Raw genomic sequence first — 22,405 nt, 5'->3', positions numbered from 1 at the left:
ATACTCACTCATTCACTCATTCAAGCCCTGACACGTCACGCCGAAAGCCCCGATCTGGATTCCCTACATCGGTCGGGCCATGCTGGCTGTTCTCCGTCTCCATGATATAGCTGTACTATTGCTTTAAGCCTTGGAAATTGAAAATAGTGGGTACATAACAGCAAACAAACTTATCTGGTAACAGTCTGATTGACTCATATAGTATAGCCGATGTTTAAAAACAGTATCAATTAGGAAGAGAAATGGAACACAAAATGATACTTACAAATATACATTGTCTTGGAGACTAACGACATTCTGCCACCTACCTGCTCTTTTTAATGCATGCCACCAGTGTCTTAATGTCTGTACATTTTAGGAGTGAGGTGAGGTAAAATGGGGTTTAACGTCGGATCCATTATTATTGCATTTATATAAAAACTTGCGTGTGCGTGTGCGTGTGCGTTGCTGCTTGTATTAGTCCGGACTGATGCTGATTATAGTACGAAGCCACTGAGATTCCCCCACTCAGACACAGTATACCGACCCCAAGCCGACCAGTCCTTGATTTAGCCCCTTAATGCCGAGCGCCAGACAGGGTAACAACAAGTACCACCTTTTGACGTCTTTTGGTATGACGCGACCTGGGATCGAACCCGGACCTTCCGCTCCGGATGGACGCTCTGCCACTAGACCACGGAGGCGGTCTTAACATTTTGGGAATCCATGCATAGGACACTAAACTGTGACAGATAGAGATGCTTATGGAGGGCTGTCACGTGAAGCATGCTCCTCTAGCTGATGGAGCTGATGTACCAAATTGTGCACAACATCAATGTTTTCTCCTGTGGTGCCCGTGGCGGGTCCACGGCTGCATGGTCCAACCTCCATCACCCATCGTGTACATTCATCCTATGATAGGGAGCGTACCCTTAAACAGCATGCAGCTGTTCATCAGTATTCGTTGCTAATTGAGTGAGTGAATGAGGTTTTACGCCGCTTTTAGCAATATTCCAGCAATATCAGGGCGGGGGACACCAGAAACCCCACCCCACCCCCTTTTATTTCGAAAAAAATCTTTATTTCAGTACAAATTACCACCGAAGACAATAAATAGATCTTAATTGTGGACAACCCCCCCTTTTTCAGAAATGCTGTATTATCCCGTGTAATGAAATAGAAACGCATCAGAGACTACAAATAAAACATAGAAATATGAGCTAAATAAAAAAAAAACTTAATTGAAATTATCGGCAAACACAGGACAATAATGCAGGAGGTAGTCTCTTAAATAAGTCATTCCTGTTTAGAGAAGATTTGAAAAGCGTTTGAATTTATTTATAAAAAACTCTCACAGTGAAGATTTTCATGAGCTTACTCCTCTAACGGTATGGTTTACTTCCGACACAAAATATATGAATGGACTGGTTGTTATATACTAAAAAATAAAAAATAAAAAAAGTAAAGGAGTAATGTAGACTAACATCTGATATCTGAAATGAACATATCGTACAGAAAAAAACAGTGGTTCAGTTATCTTAATAAAAATATGATAAAAGGACCCCAGTGACTCTCTTCATTTTCAGATACTGCAGTAATCTAGACTTGCCAAACATAGACTTGCATGGGCTGTATTTTATATATATTTGTACAGGGTCTGTAAGACAGAGTGGGAGTAATGGTAAGATCAAAAGCGTTTTCCATCTTTAAGGAAGAACCTGTGTAAGTCTAGGCGGTTCTAGATAAAGGACAGTCTCGCTACAACACAGCTGATGCTGAAATAGAATGTAAACAAACACACAGCGATGTAGGTCAGCTACGCTTTTTTAGCCTTCACTATGAGACGTGAGCCTTTCAGTAACGCTTTTATATTTAACACGAAAACAGGCGTCGGTGGAGCGTCTGTTGCAAACTAGGTCACCAGTGTAACTGTGTCTGTAGGTGCAACGCCTCCCAACAACGGGACTCGCTGAAGGCAGATTAACTCGTTGTGTTGTCATAATGTGCATGGCAGTGATTCTGTATGTGTGCATGACTAATACACCGTACATTGATCGGACTTTGGCGTGTCGGGACACGTGATCGGTCAGATTGTGTTCCACTTCGTGTACAGATATGTCTCTCGGCCGTGACGGCGATCATGAGGAACCGGTGTCGATTAATTAAAATCCAACTCCACCGCGCCATGGAAATACTGTATGTGGGTCGCAAGTCTTTCGGCTTGAGCTGTCCCATTGTGCAACGTGACCGACTATTGTGAAAGGCGTTAATCGTGTGATATGTCTGATAACAGTGAATCTTGGGTGAAATTGTAGGTCGGGAGTTGTTGGCAACGACCTTTAATAAGATGCTGCAGCTTCAGCTTCAGCTTCATCACATGTGAGTTTCAAAACAGGAAACACGATACAACTACGTGACAGAGTGAAGCGAGCGTGACAGGTGTCTGCACCACATACGCCACTAGCTCCCGTCCAGCGTTCATAGCATAAGCGTACCAAATGGCCTTCAAATATCGACCTGATCAAATCGACTGCGGTTGGGCGTGGGTAATTGTGGCGGCTTCTTTTTTTGCCCACTTCATCTGCTTTGGCATTTCATGGACTACGGGGATATATCACGTGATCTTCTTGGAGGAGTTCAAGGCGTCCCAAGCCGTCACAGCCTGGGCATGTTCGCTCATGCCTGCTTCCATGTTTGCGGCAGGTGGGTAAAGCGAGGCCAGAGGTAGTGCCGTATTATTTAAGTTCATGATATTTAATTATTGCTGATATTATTAATACCATCAAATATGAACTTGTCATCACCATCGTCAGAAATATAATAGAAGGGTCGCATATCGTGTTCAGAGATAACACCACTGGCTGTGTGCTGTTTAGTCGAGGGTTGTTTATTTTCAATCGAATGTTTGTTATGGTTTTACACCGGTCCAGCAACATCCACACAATATCCCTTAGTATACTCGGATTCAGAAGGAAGGGGTGGGGTGAGGTCGACGTGACACCCGCACCCATTCGATATCTCGCGTCATACCAGAGATATATATTTGTGCTTACTCCGCCTGCCGCTCGGCATTAGTGGATAAAAAAATATCTGGTCTGCTCGTCAGCATACTGTGCATATCCATTTTATAACTCTGGAAGCATCGCTGTGGACTGGCACTATGATATAAGCAGGAATTAGTTCAAACATTAGCACAAGCGTCGTTGAAACCCATTTCACCCTACCCCACTCACCTCATCTCACCTCACCTCACCTCACCTCACCTCGCCTCGCCTCACCTCATCTCACCTTACCACATCTCACCTCACCACATCTCATCTCATCTCACCTTACCACATTTCACCTCACCACATCTCACCTCACCACATCTCACCTCATGTCACCTCACAACATCTATTCTCACCTCACCTCACCTCATCTCACCTTACCACATCTAACCTCACCACATCTCATCTCATCTCACCTCACCTTACCACATCTCACCTCACCACATCTCTTCTCACCTCACCTCACCTCACCTCACATCACATCACATCACATCACATCACATCACATCACATCACACACATCACATCACATCACATCTCGTCACGTCACATCACCTCACCTCACCTCACCTCACCTCACCTCACCTCACCTCACCTCACCTCACCTCGTTTCACCTAAGCTCATCTCACCCTCGGGGGCACGGGTTGCCCAGTCATCTAAGGCGCCGCGATTCGCAGTGCAAAGCCGCGTCCCTTGGGCACGCCAGAAACCTATGATTGTGGGTTCGAATCCCGGTTCGCCCCAATTATGTTTCTAGGTTTGTCAGCAACATACCCGTGCTCGTGGGTTTCACCGAAGTGGTAAACGTCTGAGATCTGCATCACTTCGGGCTTTCCTCCCACATTAAGCTGACACGCCGTGATGTGACTGGAATAGTGTTAAAAGCGGTGTTAAACCAAACTCACTCACTCACTCATCTCACCCTCAATCGTTTATAATTCAGCGTCACTAACGTTTGCCTCTCACGCTCAGCTGCCACGCATACAGCTGGCATGCGGTTCAAACAACTTCGATTAGTTCGTGTGCAGCTGGCTCCCTGTCGACGCAGGCCACGTCAGCTTGTAGATATAATCTCTGTAAACTGAGCTGCACATGCACCTCCTGAACATAGATATCGCCATTCATGTGTATTGTAATTAAACACGCCAACCACAACCATTAAAAAAGATGCTTTCCGCACGAGCGCAGTTGTTAATAATATACTCGACTACTTAAACAAGCTGAACACAGGGCGACTTAACCCGGGCAAACCTGTCTCGCATAAAATAGCACGATGACATCTATTTCTGTTGATGTATGAAAAACGTTGGAATAGAAATGTAGGTTTAATTACCTGTACTCAACTGACGAATGCTATTCAGTCCATAGCTAGTGTCCCGGCACTGCAGCTCACCTTGTTCATTTTATGGAGCATTCATGCCGGCACGGATTACTGACAACATTTCGCACCTCTATCACTTTGGGCATTCCAGGTCTAGGCGATATTAAACTCCCTAAACTTACTCATTCCTTAGTAGCGGTCGGGTAGCCTAGTCCTTAAAGCGTTCGCTCGTCACGCTGAAGACCCGGTTCTATTCCCGACATGGGTCCAATGTGTGAAGCCCATTACTGGTGTCCCCCGCCGTGATATTGCTGGAATATTGCTAAAAGCTGCGTAAAACGATATTCATTCGCTCGGTTACTATAAATGTGTGAATAACACATGCTATATTTCACACATGTCGATGTGATAAAAGTACTACATATGTCATTGCAATGCAATATAATGCACTGCAACGCAACGCAACGCAACTCAACGCAACGCAACGCAGCGCAGCGCAGTCCAACGCAATGCGGGGACATGTCAGTATGAGCATGTACAAGCAATTATATATCAACAGTTTACATAATACAGTGTCTTGAAAAACATATCTCTCTCACATGAATTAATATGGCATAAATAATATGTTGAAAATATAACACCACCATCAGGACAGATATTTTCCTTTATGAAATCATTATATCTGCATGTATTATCAAGGCTAAGTCTGTCAAATTTAGGTCGACCTATCTGAGTCGTGCACTTTACTGCGCATTTGTGGCCGGCATTGTTAAACTGGAAAGTGATATTATTTCACTTGACCATTGAGATATGATTCTGGGTCCTGGTGTGCCTTGTGTCATAAATATAGAATACTAAACGAGCTCCCGTGTAATACCAATTTTATGAAACGAGTGAATAGTTGTGGTATCTGACGAGCGAAAGCGAGTCAGATACCACAACTATTCACGAGTTTCATAAAATTGGTTTTACACGGGAGCGAGTTTAGTATTTTATTTATTACTTGCCATTTATAACGTTTTTTGAATTATACTGTTGAGTACGAACAGGCTGACACCTACACGATCCACGGCATATTCCAATTGAGTTAAACAGAATAATACTTCAAACACGTCAAAAGTTGAAACGTATGAATTTAATACCATACAACGGTCCACCTTTAGAATTCACAAAATTATCGTAGGGCTAAGACTATCGCAACTCACATACTTTAACTAAGACTAACGACTGTCGTTGCGCTACAATACGATCGCCTTGTGGAACGGGCCTTGTACCTCAAAGTTTACAATAACGTCACAATACCCGATGACGTAATTTGTGGAATTTTGTTGCAAGATCCATCGGCATCGAAACAATGCCATGTGACGTCGTATTCGGCCATTGCCGTGGGAGAGGTGAAAACGAGACTCGTCGTTGAACAGAACCTCTCTCATGATCAACTGAATTGCCGTCCAATGCACTCGCTATCGACACATCTGCAGATGCAATCGGCGGTTACTGTTGGTCAGAATTGGGCGTCTGGCTGATCTTCTCGCTGCATTAGACAGCGACGTACAGTCTGCGTCGATATTCGACAAAGGCCAGGGACGTAAAAGTACAATGCAAATAGTTTCATATATATTCCAAATCAAATAGTATCACATATACTCCAACTGCTGTGCTGTTACAATAACAGCGACAAATCGTTTCCATAATGTATAATACGAAATATTAGCTGAAAGCAGAGACCGCAGTACGAGTCGGAAAATATCATGAGCGTGTGTTTATGAATCCCTATCAAATAGTGATGGCACCAGATGTTCGAGACGGTGTATGCCTTCTCTAGGAATTATTGTCTAAGCACTAATGTCCTATTAGTGACACCTCCAGCTCAAGTTCACAAAGTCCTTACGAACCCCTGTCCGCGACCAACAGCGACGCCTTTGTGTAGTGTAGTTATGTATACCATCCAGATAAATTATTTATTATTGCACATGGAGGCACGGTTTGCCCAGTCGTCGAAGGCGGCGCAATGATCTATGCTGAGTTGCGTCCCTTGGTGACGCCAGAAACCTATGATCGTGGGTTCGAATCCCGATTCGTCCCGATGATGTTTCTAGGTTTGTCAGAGCCATACCGTGTTCGTGGGTTTCACATGGTAAAAGTCTGAGACCTGCATCACTTCGGGATTTCCTCCACATGAAGCTGATACGCATATATATAATTGGGATTCTGTTCAAATCGGCGTTAAACCCAAATCACTCACTCACTAATACGGCATATAATATCGGGAAAAGAGGACATGATATGGCTGCAAGTGCTACTCCTATTTCTTGAGTCATAGTACCATGGTAAACTACACTGATTGCGCCCTTTTGAAGCAAAAACGATTTAGTAAAACTATGTATTTGTCATATACGGCGGCGGAGCAAGAACAAAAACACACAGGGTAACAATCGATATACAGACGACAAAATAAAGTCATACAATAACAAAAACATTCGGAAATGAAGCTGTCGTAGGATCGTATGAAAAGAACTAGATTCGCACGTCGACATCAAGCTATCAACGCACCTGTGTGGCGCAGTAGCTGAGGCTGTTCGTTCGTCAAGTGGTTTGATTCCTGACATGGAACACTGTGTGACGCCCATTGTTAGTATACCCAACAAGCTGGGATTTGGGGGAAAACGGCGTAAAACTCATTCATTTTATAAAGGTTTTCATTATCAAATAAAGGTGAGCTTCAGTGCTTTTGGCATTGTTGGGGGCGGTCGGGTAGCCTAGTGGTTAAAGCGTTCGCTCGTCACGCCGAAGACCCAGGTTCGGTGTGAAGCCCATTTCTGGTGTCCCCCGCCGTGATATTGCTGGAATATAGCTAAAAGCGGCGTAAAACCATACTCACTAACTCACTCACTTTGGCATTGTTGTGTTTAACTTACTTGGGGGTATAATGCAAATGAATGCCTTAGAGTCATAATAGAAATTTTGTTGAAGAAATGTGAAGACATGAGCCTTAAAAATATTATACCCGTGTTCAGAAATAGTACGGTCAAATCCGTATTTCTGATGGCTTTCAGTCCGCCATCTTTGTTTCATCTTTGTTAACATACTTTGACTTTTAACTGTTGTTTTCAGGTCCTGTTGCCAGTTTACTCCTTAACAAACTAGGATGTCGTGTTACCATGGTTATAGGAGGTCTGACGTCATCAAGCGGACTCATACTGAGTTACTTTGCCCCAAACATCATTGTCCTGTATGTAACGTTCGGAGTCATTGCTGGTACGTATGCTTGCAGGAACACTTTCATCGCACCCCAAAATATTATTCCACGTCGCCAGTGACCATAGGTTGCGATACAATATTTTGACTCCTGGAAACTTTTAATGTTAAAGTTTCAGAAATGACTATTTTTTAATGAACATTATCAGTCTTAATCTAGCCTCTTGTTCACACCACTCCATCGCTGGTCGAGGAGACCCAATTGGATCGAGATATCCGGCTCGGTGACCAACACCTGCGTGTGTGGCGGTGTACCCCGACGGCATGGGGCGTTGCTCCTTAAATGTGTTAAGGTTTTTTTTCTACAAGTGCTTCATCACGGAACCTTCCTCAAGCGAAACACTTTGCCCAAAAAACTCACGTGTTTGGTAGAAATACCTCTCCGACATCATGTAATGTCCATAACATAAGATTCCTTCTATGTGAGGTATAGAAATTATCAGTCCACCCTCGTAACACCATCTGCATGGTTTCCTCCACAGGCCCCGTGATACAGCTGGGATATTGCCCACTGTAGCGTTACACAACATTCGTTTTATGGGGGAAGGGATGGGGGGATTTTTAAAACAAATAATATGTACCAAAAGTACTGAGAAACATATATTTTGCAGCAGGTTGATGGATGTCCTGAAATATGTGTTATGAAAACGACAGTTACTTGGTTTCTCCTATGAGAGAAAAAACATGTACGCTTAAAACAGTGGCCGATAATATATTCTAGACACAAATAAAAAGTCAGACAAAATGACGAAACATACTTATCTTACAATCACATTCAATCATATTACATATTTCAAACAATGACAGATAATAACACCACAAAGTGTGACATCACACACACACACACACACACACACACACACACACACACACACACACACACACACACACACACACACACACACACACAATCACACACACACACAATCCCACACAATCCCACACAATCCCACACAATCCCACACAATCCCACACACACAATCACACACACAATCACACACACACACACACACAATCACACACACACAATCACACACAGAGACACATACACACACAGAGACACAAACACGCACAGAAACAGAGATACAAACACAGACACAAATACGCAGGGACACAGAGACACAAACACACACACAAACACACACACAATTACACACACAAGCATAAACACAAACACACTGCCACTCTCATTACATATGGAGACAGCGGACACAGAGACAAACGCAGACACAGACACAGACACACACACACACACACACACACACACACACACACACACACACACACACACACACACACACACACACACACACACACACACACACACACACACACACACACACACACACACTCACACACATACACACACACACAGAGAGAGACACACAGACAAACACACACGTACACATACGTACACACACACTGGCACTCTCGTCATACATGGGGACACAGCACATACACACAGACACATAGACACAGACACTCTTATCATACATGGAGACACAACACACACACACAGACACACACACTGACACTATCGTTATACATGGAGACGCAGCACACACACACATACACTGACACTCTCGTCATACATGGGGACACATCACATACACACAGACACACACACACACACACACTGACACTCTCGTTATACATGGAGACGCAGCACACACACACATACACTGACACTCTCATCATGCATGGGGACACAGCACATTGACACAGACACACAGACACTCTTATCATACATTGATATACAGCACACACACACACTGACATTCTCATTGTACATAGGGACAGCACATACACACACACTGACATTCTCATCGTACATAGGGACAGAACACACACACTGACACTATCGTTATACATGGAGACGCAGCACACACACACATACACACTGACACTCTCGTCATACCTGGAGACACAGGACATACACACAGACACACACACACACACACACACACTGACACTATCGTTATACATGGAGACGCAGCACACACACACATACACTGACACTCTCGTCATACCTGGAGACACAGGACATACACACAGGCACACACACACACACACACACACACACACACACACACACACACACACACACACACACACACACACACACACACACACACACACACTATCGTTATACATGGAGACGCAGCACACACAAACATACACTGACACTCTCGTCATACCTGGAGACACAGGACATACACACAGACACACACACACACACATACACTGACACTCTCGTCATACATGGGGACACATCACATACACACAGACACACAGACACTCTCATCATACATGGAGACACAGGACACACACACAGACACTCTCATCATACATGGGGACACAGCACATACACACAGACACACATACGCTCTTATCGTACATGGAGACACAGCACACACACAGACACTGACACTCTCATCATACATGGGGACATAGCACATTGACACAGACACACAGACACTCTTATCATACATTGATATACAGCACACACACACACACACTGACATTCTCATCGTACATAGGGACAGCACACACACACAGACACACTGACATTCTCATCGTACATAGGGACAGCACACACACACACACACTGACATTCTCATCGTACATAGGGACAGCACACACACACAGACACACTGACATTCTCATCATACATGGAGACAGCACATACACACAGACACACTGACATTCTCATCGTATATTGAGATACAACACACACACACACACACACACTGACACTCTCATGATACATGGGAACACAGCACATACACACAGACACACAGACATTCTCATCATACATTGAGATACAACACACACATACACACACACACACACACACACACACACACACATACACACACACACACACACACATTGCTCCAGGTCGTGTGGAACCCTTAATTAAAGGACTAAGCTTTTGTCGATTTTCCCTTGTTAATTGAAGACGTCTCAGGCTTCATAAGGTCACTATAATTATGTCTAGATTTGGATTAGAATCATCACAAATTCTTCTGGCATAATCCCCTTTGACACAAACATACATTACATATTTACACACACAGCAATACAATGAAGCATTGCCCAGGGCCAACTTCATGGAATCTGTTTCATTACTGTCTATAATTATTGATGAATCTTCAGCTGGTCGAATTGCCTTCCACGTCCACCAGCTGTTACAGTCAATGTCCACACGCATGACTGACCCCGCACAGGGAGAATTAATACATGAACTTCACTGGCATGTTCGTCAGTACTCTCCCACTGGAGAGATATTGATGACTGTGTAACAGCTCAACACCCATTGAGGGGTGCATTTGGAAGACAAACCTGTCAACCTGTTTTATTTTATTGCTTACCTTGTCTGTCCAGGTTTATGTAGTTTGTCCTATCTTGTCTTGCTCATCCAGGCTTATCTTGTTTCTGCACTGGCTTATCTTTTTTGACCTGGCATATCTTGTTCATCGGGGCTTATCTTGTTTGCCCCGTACTATGTGGTTCGTCCTGTCTTATCTTGTTCATCTATTTTTATCTTTTTTTATCCAGACTTATCTTGTTTGTCCTGGCTTATTTTTATTGTCTAAGCTTATTTTATTCCCATGCTTATATTCTTTGTCCAGGCTTGTCTTGCTTCACTTGGCTTATCTTGTTTGTCATGTTCTATCCGGTTGTCCAAGCTCAACTGGTTCGTCTTGGCACATCATCTTTATCAAGGCTGATCTTGTTTATCCTGGCTTATCAGGTTTGTCCTGACTCGTCTGATGTGTACTGGCTTATATGTTTTACCCTGGCTTATCTTTTTTTTGCCCTGGCTTATCTTGTTCGCTCAGGCTTATCCTGTTTGTCCTCTATTATCCGGTTTGTCCAGACTTATCTTGTTCATCCTATCATAACTTGTATGTCCTGGCTTATCCCCTGCGTCAAGGCTTTTCCTGTATGTCTAGGCTTATTTTTATCTTGGCTTATGTTATTCCTGGGCTCATCTTCTTCGTTTCTTGTTTGTCCTGGCTCATCTGGTTTGTCCTGTCTCATCCAGGCTTATCTTGCATATCCGAGCTTATCTTATTTGTTCTGGCTTTTCTTGCATATCCGAGCTTATCTTGTTTGTCCTGGCTTATCGTGTGTGTCCTGGCTTATCTTGTGTGTCCTGGCTTATGTTGTCTATTATTACTTATCTAGTTTGTCCTGGCTTATCTTGTTGTCCTGGCTTATCTTGTCTATTATTACTTATCTAGTTTGTCCTGGCTTATCTTGTTGTCCTGGCTTATCTTGTTTGTCCTGGCTTATCTAGTTTGTCCTGGCTTATCTTGTATATCCTGGCTTATCCTTTTTGACCTGGGTTATCTTCTATACCAAGATTTCTCTCTTTCTTCCAGGCTTATCTTGTTTCTCCCTGCTTATCTAGTTTGTCCTGGCTTATCTTGTTTATTATGACTTATCTAGTTTGTCCTGGCTTATCTTGTTCTCCTGGCTTATCTTGTTGTCCTGGCTTATCTTGTCTATTATTACTTATCTAGTTTGTCCTGGCTTATCTTGTTGTCCTGGCTTATCTTGTTTGTCCTGGCTTATCTAGTTTGTCCTGGCTTATCTTGTATATCCTGGCTAATCCTTTTTGACCTGGGTTATCTTCTATACCAAGATTTCTCTCTTTCTTCCAGGCTTACCTTGTTTCTCCCTGCTTATCTAGTTTGTCCTGGCTTATCTTGTTTATTATGACTTATCTAGTTTGTCCTGGCTTATCTTGTTGTCCTGGCGTATCTTGTTGTCCTGGCTTATCTTGTCTATTATTACTTATCTAGTTTGTCCTGGCTTATCTTGTTGTCCTGGCTTATCTTGTTTGTCCTGGCTTATCTAGTTTGTCCTGGCTTATCTTGTATATCCTGGCTTATCCTTTTTGACCTGGGTTATCTTCTATACCAAGATTTCTCTCTTTCTTCCAGGCTTATCTTGTTTCTCCCTGCTTATCTAGTTTGTCCTGGCTTATCTTGTTTATTATGACTTATCTAGTTTGTCCTGGCTTATCTTGTTGTCCTGGCTTATCTTGTTGTCCTGGCTTATCTTGTCTATTATTACTTATCTAGTTTGTCCTGGCTTATCTTGTTGTCCTGGCTTATCTTGTTTGTCCTGGCTTATCTAGTTTGTCCTGGCTTATCTTGTATATCCTGGCTTATCCTTTTTGACCTGGGTTATCTTCTATACCAAGATTTCTCTCTTTCTTCCAGGCTTATCTTGTTTCTCCCTGCTTATCTAGTTTGTCCTGGCTCATCTTGTTTATTATGACTTATCTAGTTTGTCCTGGCTTATCTTGTTGTCCTGGCGTATCTTGTTTGTCCGGGCTTATCTAGTTTGTCCTGGCTTATCTTGTATACCCTGGCTTATCCTATTTGACCTGGGTTATCTTCTATACCCAGATTTCTCTGGTTCATCCAGGCTTATCTCGCTTGTCCGGGCTTGTTTTGTTTGTCCTGGCTTATCGTGTTTGTCCTGACGTGTCCATAAAGTGACCATAAAGTCAAAGAATATATTATACACAATTATATACAAACGATTGCAATCAACATCGTGACTTGATCTTTATTCTGTCGATCTTTTAAATGAGTTTGTATGTGAAGAGTCTTTAAAGGTTTAACCTCATCATTAGCTGAAACTGATTAATATCGAACTAAAGTAAGAAGATTGAACCAATCGATGGAAAGTAGATGTTGTGTACTAAATGCACTCCCCCCCCCCCCCCCCCCCCCCCCCCCCCCCCCCCCCAAAATGACAGTATCTGAGAGAAGGTCTTACATAACAAATACACATATTTCGGAAGTGTCATGATAAAATGAACATTTTATAATAAACTATTGAGTGCTTTCGCTTTTCAGGGAGGGTCAAATGGGGTTGGTCATTCCCAAATATGACCAGCATAAGGGGAGAATATTTTCAGTACATTTGTGCATCAAAAACCTCATATACCCCCTGACATATTTTCCTCATTTTATTTGTGTCTAGGTTTCGGATTCGGCGTCGCCCACCTCGCCGCCATCTCCTCCGTCACCTACTACTTTGAACGACGTCGGAACATGGCAACAGGGATGGCTGTCATGGGCGTTGGCGTTGGCACGATAGCGTTCCCCCCTTTCATCCGCATCCTCGTCGAGGATTTCACATGGAAGGGTTCCATGCTGATACTCGCAGGCTTGTGTCTCAACCTCTGCGTCTGCGCAGGTCTCATTCGACCAATCAAAAGACCGGAACTGCGTTCGGTGTCCCGAAATGTAATGGACACAAGCATCTTCCGGAAACCATGTTACTGGATGGCTTGTCTGAACAGCTTTATGGTGTGTGTGGGGTTGTCTATAACGTACATCCACATAGCAGCGTATGCAGAGAACTGTGGTCTTGGCAAAGAGAAGAGCACTCTGTTGATATCTGGGATAGGCTTCGCGAACGTCTTTGGTCGGCTAGCCATGGGACTTCTTGCTCAACATCCTAAAATGAACCTTATACTATTGTACCTGGTATCCTTCATAATAGCCGGTGTTGCTGTGACATTGACTCCTATTGCCAGAACCTGGGACGGACTCATAGCGATAGCTGCCGTGTTCGGATGTTTTACGGCAGGGATTGGAACCCTGTTCGCGCCTATTCTAGCTCGGATCTTAGGACTCCGGCGGTTCGCTACTGGATATGGGTGTCTGGCTCTAATCAACGGATTTGGACAGATGATTGGAGGTCCTTTAGCCGGTGAGTCTGATCAGGTGGTTACAGTTAACGAGAGGTTTAATTGTGAATAGTATTTCAGATATCGTTGTTTTGAAATTGCATCACAATGACGAAGGATATAATGATGTCACAATCAAATGACGTCAATAATCTCCGCGCCACTGAAGCTGGTTAGTTGTACTTATTACACTGAAGACTCTAGTTATTATTGTATACAAAAGGAAAAGTTCAAAGAATGAGGGGGCACGGGTGGCCCAGTCGTCTAAGGCGCCGCGATTCGCTGTGCAGAGTTGCGTCCCTTGGGCACGCCAGAAACCTGATTGTGGGTTTGAATCCCGGTTCGCCCCAATTATGGTTCTAGGTTTATCAGCCCCATACCCGTGCTCGTGGGTTTCACCGAAGTGGTAAACGTCTGAGATCTGCATCACTTCGGGCTTTCCTCCCACATTATGCTGATACGCCGTGATATAACTGGAATACTGTTAAAAGCGGCGTTAAACCCAACTTACTCACTCACTCGTTGTCGCAATATAAATCACTGGATTGTTGATTATTTACAGACGGTCGTCATAATGCTGAAATACTGGAGTGCGGAGTTAAACAAGCAAACAAACAAACATTACTGTTTTGTGTTCCAGGCCTCCTACATGACATGACCGGAAACTACCTCGCTTCCTTTCTCACCGGAGGTATCAGCCTCGTTCTCAGTTCTGTCTTCATGATTGTCCCCTTGAGATACAAAGACGTTGCACTAAACACCGGCGTGTCCATTCGGGTCAAGTGTGGACCGAGCAGTGCAGCGTCACCACTCACTGCCCCCGTTGTCACTGACATCGACGACGACGACAACATTGGGAAGGAAAGTGAAGAAAATACATCAACTGTGTGACCTTATTTTTCTCAAGGTTGATCACGTGCTCATTTGGTTGAGGGGAGGTTGTCTTTTTGGTTTTACGCCACTTTAAACAATATTATTATTATAATATTTCATTATATCGCAGCTTGATTTCTGTGACAGAAAAGCCTGAAGACAAAGACGTTAATACTGTGATGAAGCTGGTTCTGACAAACCTATGGCCATAATAGCATCGATTTTGGATTCGAACCCGCGACCAGTGTCCGAACCACGGGGAATTATGGATTTGTGATTTTGATCTGCGGCTATGACTTTGTGTCAGCAATTACCTTCTGTGCCAGGCAAAAGCCGCACAGGTCATAACATGCTGCTCTGGTAGTAATGGGCCTCTTCAGATGAGAGGATGCGTTGCTCACTTTAATGGCAATGGTTCGGATGTGTCGAATTATTGCAACAATGCCAGGACGTGCAAGTTGTGCCAGGACGTGATTGCAGTCCGATTACACTTCAAGGTGCCAAGACTATCTTTATTTATACATCCTTTTCATGTCTTAAATATTTGTATGTACAGTGACACCCCGTTGTAATAATTAAAAAATAACATTAATACTAATAATGATAAAAATAATTGCTCTGTCCATGTGCATTTAGTTTTACACTTGTTCTCGTTTCACCTACTGAATGTGATATACTTTCCCTGAGTGAGTGAATTAGATTTTACGCCGCTTTATGCAGTATTCAAGCCATACCATGGGGTGGTCGGGTAGCCTAGTGGTTAAAGCGTTCGCCCGTCACGCCGAAGACCCGGGTTCGATTCCCGACATGGGTACAATATGTGGAGCCCATGTCTGGTGTCCCACGTCGTGACATTGCTGGAATATTGCTAAAAGCGGCGTAAAGCCACACTCACTAACTCGCATCATGACTATGTGGTAAACGAAAGCCAGGGTCCACTTGCTCAAAGCGATCTTAGCGCTACGCCTATATGAAGTCAATGTCAGAGTATTAGAGTTACGGTCATCGCAGCGCTAAAATCGCTTTGTGCAAGTAGCCCCGGATCTTCGGTCCGAGGAGAGTGAACGCTTTAACCTCTCGGCTACCCAGTTCCCCCTTCTGCTATAGAGTGGGCGAGAATAGTTGAGCGTTAGGGTATTAGGGAACTAACCTGTAACAGGCAACGTCTCCATCAACAATTCATGTATGGTCATAAAGAACACTTGGTCAAACAATATTTGTCAATTTTAAATGTAATATATATATATATATATATATATATATATATATATATATATATATATATATATATATAATTACCTTCTTACGTTTTTATATATGCTGTTTTTTTCTATTGTTGATCATAAAGACATGACAAAAATACGGAATATTTGCTTGTCCGAGTTTTGTTACACAATGGGGTGAGAAACTGCATGCATATGGGATGGACGCGGCCCGAAGAAATACTCCAGCAACATCACGGCACCAGATGGGTGCTTGAACCAGTATACACTTGTCGACTGGACGTGCGGACGCTTTTACCACAATGCTTACCGTCGCCCCAACGCCAAATGGCGATACGCTGGTGCACAATGCTTTAAGATAGACTCTACCGTCTGAATATATAGAGCGTCAATGTAAAACATTAGAAAACACCCACATAAACTAACCACGTTGTGTCGTGCAAAAGAGAAGTATTCAGATATACAGTATGTAACTATTACATGTTCTTAAACGTGAAGGGACGGTCGGGTAGCCCAGTGGTTAAAGCGTTCGCTCGTCACGCCGAATACCCGGGTTCGATTCCCGACATGGGTACGATGTGTGAAGCCCATTTCTGGTGTCCCCCATCGTGATATTGCTGGAATATTGCTAAAAGCGTCGTAAAACCATATTCACTCACTCACTGACGTAAACGTGAATCGGTATGTGACTGTGTAATACCGCTGACAAATAAAGTGAGCGCCCCTTAGTCTTCGATAACGTACTCGAGTCTCACTGAGACCGAGGTGATCCACCACATCCGTACATCCGAGGTCATTCCACCACATCTTAAATTACACCTGAGGTGATCCACCACACCCATATACCCGAGATGAACCACTACCCCCATACACCCGAGGTGATCAACCACACCCTTACACCCGAGGTGATCCACTACCCCCATATACCCGAGGTGATCCACCGCACCCCCATATACCCGAGGTGATCCACTACCCCCATACACCCGAGGTGATCCACTACCCCCATATACCCGAGATGATCCACTACCCCCATATACCCGAGGTGATCCACTACCCCCATATACCCGAGGTGATCCACTACCCCCATATACCCGAGGTGATCCACTACCCCCATATACCCGAGGTGAACCACTACCCCCATACACCCGAGGTGATCCACTACCCCCATATACCCGAGGTGAAGCACTACCCCAATATACCCGAGGTGAACCACTACCCCCATACACCCGAGGCAATACCGCTGACAAATGAAGTGAGCGCCCCTTAGTCTTCGATAACGTACTCGAGTCTCACTGAGACCGAGGTGATCCACCACATCCGTACATCCGAGGTCATCCACCACATCCTTACACCTGAGGTGATCCACTACCCCCATATACCCGAGGTGATTCAGTACACCCGAGGTGATCTACCACACCCTTACACCCGAGGTGATCTACCAAACCCATAAACCCGAGGTGATCCACCACACTCATACACCCGAGGTGATCCACCACACTCATACACCCGAGGTGATCCACCACACCCTTACTCCCGAGGTGATCCACCACACCCCAATTCAAATATTGAAAACAACCTGAACAGCCATTGCACACCACAGTAAATACACTCTACAATATATACCTCTCCTGTTAGTCAGCGTTTCAATTAACTACAAACATAATTAAACCTCAAAAACATTTATTTCAGGATATTTATTCTACATTTCACATTAGCAACATATGGTTCGATGTAACTGTAACAGGCTGAAATTATGCATATTGTATATTTAAAGAGATAAACAACCGCAGTGACGGTATAACCCATGGTATGAATTACCTGGTTTGATTTCCCAAGTTGATAAAATATATTAGCTCACCTAACCTTACAGCGGGCAGGGGGCACGGGTGGCCCAGTCATCTAAAGCGCTGCGATTCGTTGTGCAGAGTTGCGTCCCTTGGGCACGCCAGAAACTTATGATTTTGGGTTCGAATCCCGGTTCGCCCCGATTATGGTTCTAGGTTTATTCAGCACCATATATCCCTGCTTATGGGTTTCACCGAAGTGGTAAACGTCTGAGACCTGCATCACTTCGGACTTTCCTCCCACATTAAGCTGACACGCCGTGATATAACTGGAATACTGTTAAAAGCGGTGTTTAACCCAACTCACTCACTCCAGCGGGCAATTATTTTCCATGTCGCCCGCTCATGATACCCGCTGACAAATCAATCGGAACACACCTTAGGTAACTTGCATATCTCGAATAAGTATTGTTTAGTGGAAATGAACCGATGTTCATGCTAATGCATTGGGTAAAGGAAAGAAATGTGTCGCCTGCTTCGATTTCAGCTGAGTTGAATAATAACCACGCTCGCATAAAAAAAAAACACCTGTCTCAAATGGTCATATATAAAATCATCAAAATAGAAAGATTTAAAAAAAGGCTGGATCGCGCCTGTGGTACTGGGGACCGAACCCCTTTCTCCTTAGCAGAAAGTTTTCTCAAACGAAACGAAGTAACCACATAGCTGTGGCCAGCCCGCCTGTCAAGGGGACATTGGTAGTATGTACAGTGTCAGCGTCGATAAAGCAATGCATGGTGTAAAAATAGACTGATGAGTCATAGGGATTGTAGGACGCTTAACCCAGTACGGGGTACTGTCACAGCATGGGGCAAGCCAAGCTGTCCTGCAGGTTTCTTTTCGGGAAAGGCTTTGAGCATATACTGTCAGCGTCGATAACGCAACACACAGCGGGTAGAGGAGAGACTGTATACCGAGCGGATAGAGGAGAGACTATATACCGAGCGGATAGGGGGAGGACTATATACACAGCGGATAGCGGAGAGACTGTATACTGAGCGGATAGGGGGAGGACTATATACACAGCGGATAGAGGAGAGACTTAATACACCGCGGATAGAGGAGAGACTATATACTGAGCGGATAGAGGAGAGACTGAATACACCGCGGATAGAGGAGAGACTTAATACACAGCGGATAGAGGAGAGACTATATACTGAGCGGATAGAAGAGAGACTTAATACACCGCGGATAGAGAAGAGACTATATACTGAGCGGATAGAGGAGAGACTGAATACACCGCGGATAGAGGAGAGACTATATACTGAGCGGATAGAGGAGAGACTATATACCGAGCAGATACAGGAGAGACTATATACCGAGCGGATAGAGGAGAGACTATATACTGAGCGGATAGAGGAGAGACTATATACTGAGCGGATAGAGGGAGGACTATATACACAGCGGATAGAGGAGAGACTGAATACACCGCGGATAGCGGAGAGACTATATACTGAGCGGATAGAGGAGAGACTATATACTGAGCGGATAGAGGGAGGACTATATACACAGCGGATAGAGGAGAGACTTAATACACCGCGGATAGAGGAGAGACTATATACTGAGCGGATAGAGGAGAGACTGAATACACTGCGGATAGAGAAGAGACTATATACTGAGCGGATAGAGGAGAGACTGAATACACTGCGGATAGAGGAGAGACTATATACTGAGCGGATAGAGGAGAGACTGAATACACTGCGGATAGAGGAGAGACTATATACTGAGCGGATAGAGGAGAGACTATATACTGAGCGGATAGAGGACAGACTATATACACCACGGATAGAGGAGAGACTATAAACTGAGCGGATAGAGGAGAGATTATATACACCACGGGTAGAGGAGAGACTTAATACACCGTGGATAGAGGGGAGACTATATACACCTCGGTAGAGGAGAGACTATATACACAGCGGATAGAGGAGACACTATATACCGAGCGGATAGAGGAGAGACTTAATACACAGCGGAGAGAGGAGAGACTTAATACACCGCGGGTAGAGGAGAGACTTAATACACAGCGGAGAGAGGAAAGACTTAATACACAGCGGAGAGAGGAGAGACTTAATACACCGTGGGTAGAGGAGAGACTTAATACACAGCGGAGAGAGGAGAGACTTAATACACCGCGGGTAGTGGAGAGACTTAATACACAGCGGAGAGAGGAGAGACTTAATACACAGCGGAGAGAGGAGAGACTTAATACACCACGGGTATAGGAGAGACTTAATACACAGTGGAGAGAGGAGAGACTTAATACACAGCGGAGAGAGGAGAGACTTAATACACCGCGGAGAGAGGAGAGACTTAATACACAGCGGGTAGAGGAGAGACTTAATACACCGCGAAGAGAGGAGAGACTTAATACACCGCGGATAGAGGAGAGACTTAATACACAGCGGAGAGAGGAGAGACTTAATACACCACAGGTAGAGGAGAGACTTAATACACAGCGGAGAGAGGAGAGACTTAATACATCGCGGATAGAGGAGAGACTTAATACAAAGCGGAGAGAGGAGAGACTTAATACACCGCGGGTAGAGGAGAGACTTAATACACCGCGGGTAGAGGAGAGACTTAATACACAGCGGAGAGAGGAGAGACTTAATACACCGCGGTAGAGGAGAGACTTAATACACAGCGGAGAGAGGAGAGACTTAATACACTGCGGGTAGAGGAGAGACTTAATACACCAGGGGTATAGGAGAGACTTAATACACAGCGGAGAGAGGAGAGACTTAATACACAGCGGATAGAGGAGATACTTAATACACCGAGGGTAGATGAGAGACTTAATACACAGCGGAGAGAGGAGAGACTTAATACACCGCGGGTAGAGGAGAGACTTAATACACAGCGGAGAGAGGAGAGACTATATACACCGCGGGTAGAGGAGAGACTTAATACACCGCGGGTAGAGGAGAGACTTAATACACAGCGGAGAGAGGAGAGACTTAATACACCGCGGGTAGAGGAGAGACTTAATACACAGCGGAGAGAGGAGAGACTTAATACACCGCGGGTAGAAGAGAGACTTAATACACAGCGGAGAGAGGAGAGACTTAATACACCGCGGGTAGAGGAGAGACTTAATACACCGCGGGTAGAGGAGAGACTTAATACACCGCGGGTAGAGGAGAGACTTAATACACCGCGGAGAGAGGAGAGACTTAATACACAGCGGGTAGAGGAGAGACTATATACACAGCGGATAGAGGAGAGACTATATACACAGCGGATAGAGGAGAGATTATATACACCGCGGGTAGAGGAGAGACTATATACACAGCGGATAGAGGAGAGATTATATACACCACGGGTAGAGGAGAGACTTAATACACCGCGGATAGAGGGAGGATTATATACACCGCGGGTAGAGGAGAGACTATATACACAGCGGTGGAGAAGACACTATATACCGAGCGGATAGAGAAGAGACTTAATACACAGCGGAGAGAGGAGAGACTTAATACACCGCGGGTAGAGGAGAGACTTAATACACAGCGGAGAGAGGAAAGACTTAATACACAGCGGAGAGAGGAGAGACTTAATACACCGCGGGTAGAGGAGAGACTTAATACACCGCGGATAGAGGAGAGAATTAATACACCGCGGGTAGAGGAGAGACTTAATACACCGCGGAAAGAGGAGAGACTTAATACACCGAGGGTAGAGGAGAGACTTAATACACCGCGGAGAGAGGAGAGACTTAATACATCGCGGATAGAGGAGAGATTAATACACCGCGGGTAGAGGAGAGACTTAATACACAGTGGAGAGAGGAGAGACTTAATACACCGCGGTTAGAGGAGAGACTTAATACACAGCAGAAAGAGGAGAGACTTAATACACCACGGGTAGAGGAGAGACTTAATACACAGCGGAGAGAGGAGAGACTTAATACACCGCGGGTAGAGGAGAGACTTAATACACCGCGGGTAGAGGAGAGACTTAATACACCGCGGGTAGAGGAGAGACTTAATACACAGCGGGTAGAGGAGAGACTATATACACAGCGGATAGAGGAGAGATTATATACACCGCGGGTAGAGGAGAGACTATATATACAGCGGATAGAGGAGAGATTATATACACCACGGGTAGAGGAGAGACTTAATACACCACGGATAGAGGG

At 44.5% G+C, this 22,405-nt stretch overlaps 2 protein-coding genes across 2 annotated transcripts; both read left to right on the top strand.

Moving 5' to 3' along the window:
* The first annotated feature begins 1,870 nt into the window (after positions 1-1,870).
* On the top strand, positions 1,871-16,439 carry LOC124125473 (monocarboxylate transporter 13-like). The gene is made up of 4 exons (XM_046488793.2): positions 1,871-2,682; positions 7,463-7,606; positions 13,616-14,350; positions 14,968-16,439. The coding sequence occupies exons 1-4, from the start codon at positions 2,478-2,480 to the stop codon at positions 15,216-15,218; spliced, it is 1,335 nt and encodes a 444-aa protein (XP_046344749.1). The 5' UTR covers positions 1,871-2,477; the 3' UTR covers positions 15,219-16,439.
* A 999-nt stretch (positions 16,440-17,438) lies between these two features.
* On the top strand, positions 17,439-20,070 carry LOC125377502 (golgin subfamily A member 6-like protein 1). The gene is made up of 2 exons (XM_048391108.1): positions 17,439-17,675; positions 19,294-20,070. Exons 1-2 carry the CDS (start codon positions 17,439-17,441, stop codon positions 20,068-20,070), a joined length of 1,014 nt encoding a protein of 337 aa, XP_048247065.1.
* The last annotated feature ends 2,335 nt before the right edge of the window (positions 20,071-22,405 follow it).

Source organism: Haliotis rufescens, unplaced genomic scaffold (assembly GCF_023055435.1).
Source record: "Haliotis rufescens isolate VD_foot unplaced genomic scaffold, xgHalRufe1.0.p SCAF_9, whole genome shotgun sequence".
Taxonomy (NCBI): domain Eukaryota; kingdom Metazoa; phylum Mollusca; class Gastropoda; order Lepetellida; family Haliotidae; genus Haliotis; species Haliotis rufescens.
Note: the sequence above shows the minus strand (reverse complement) of the source record. Positions and strands in the feature narration are given on the sequence as shown.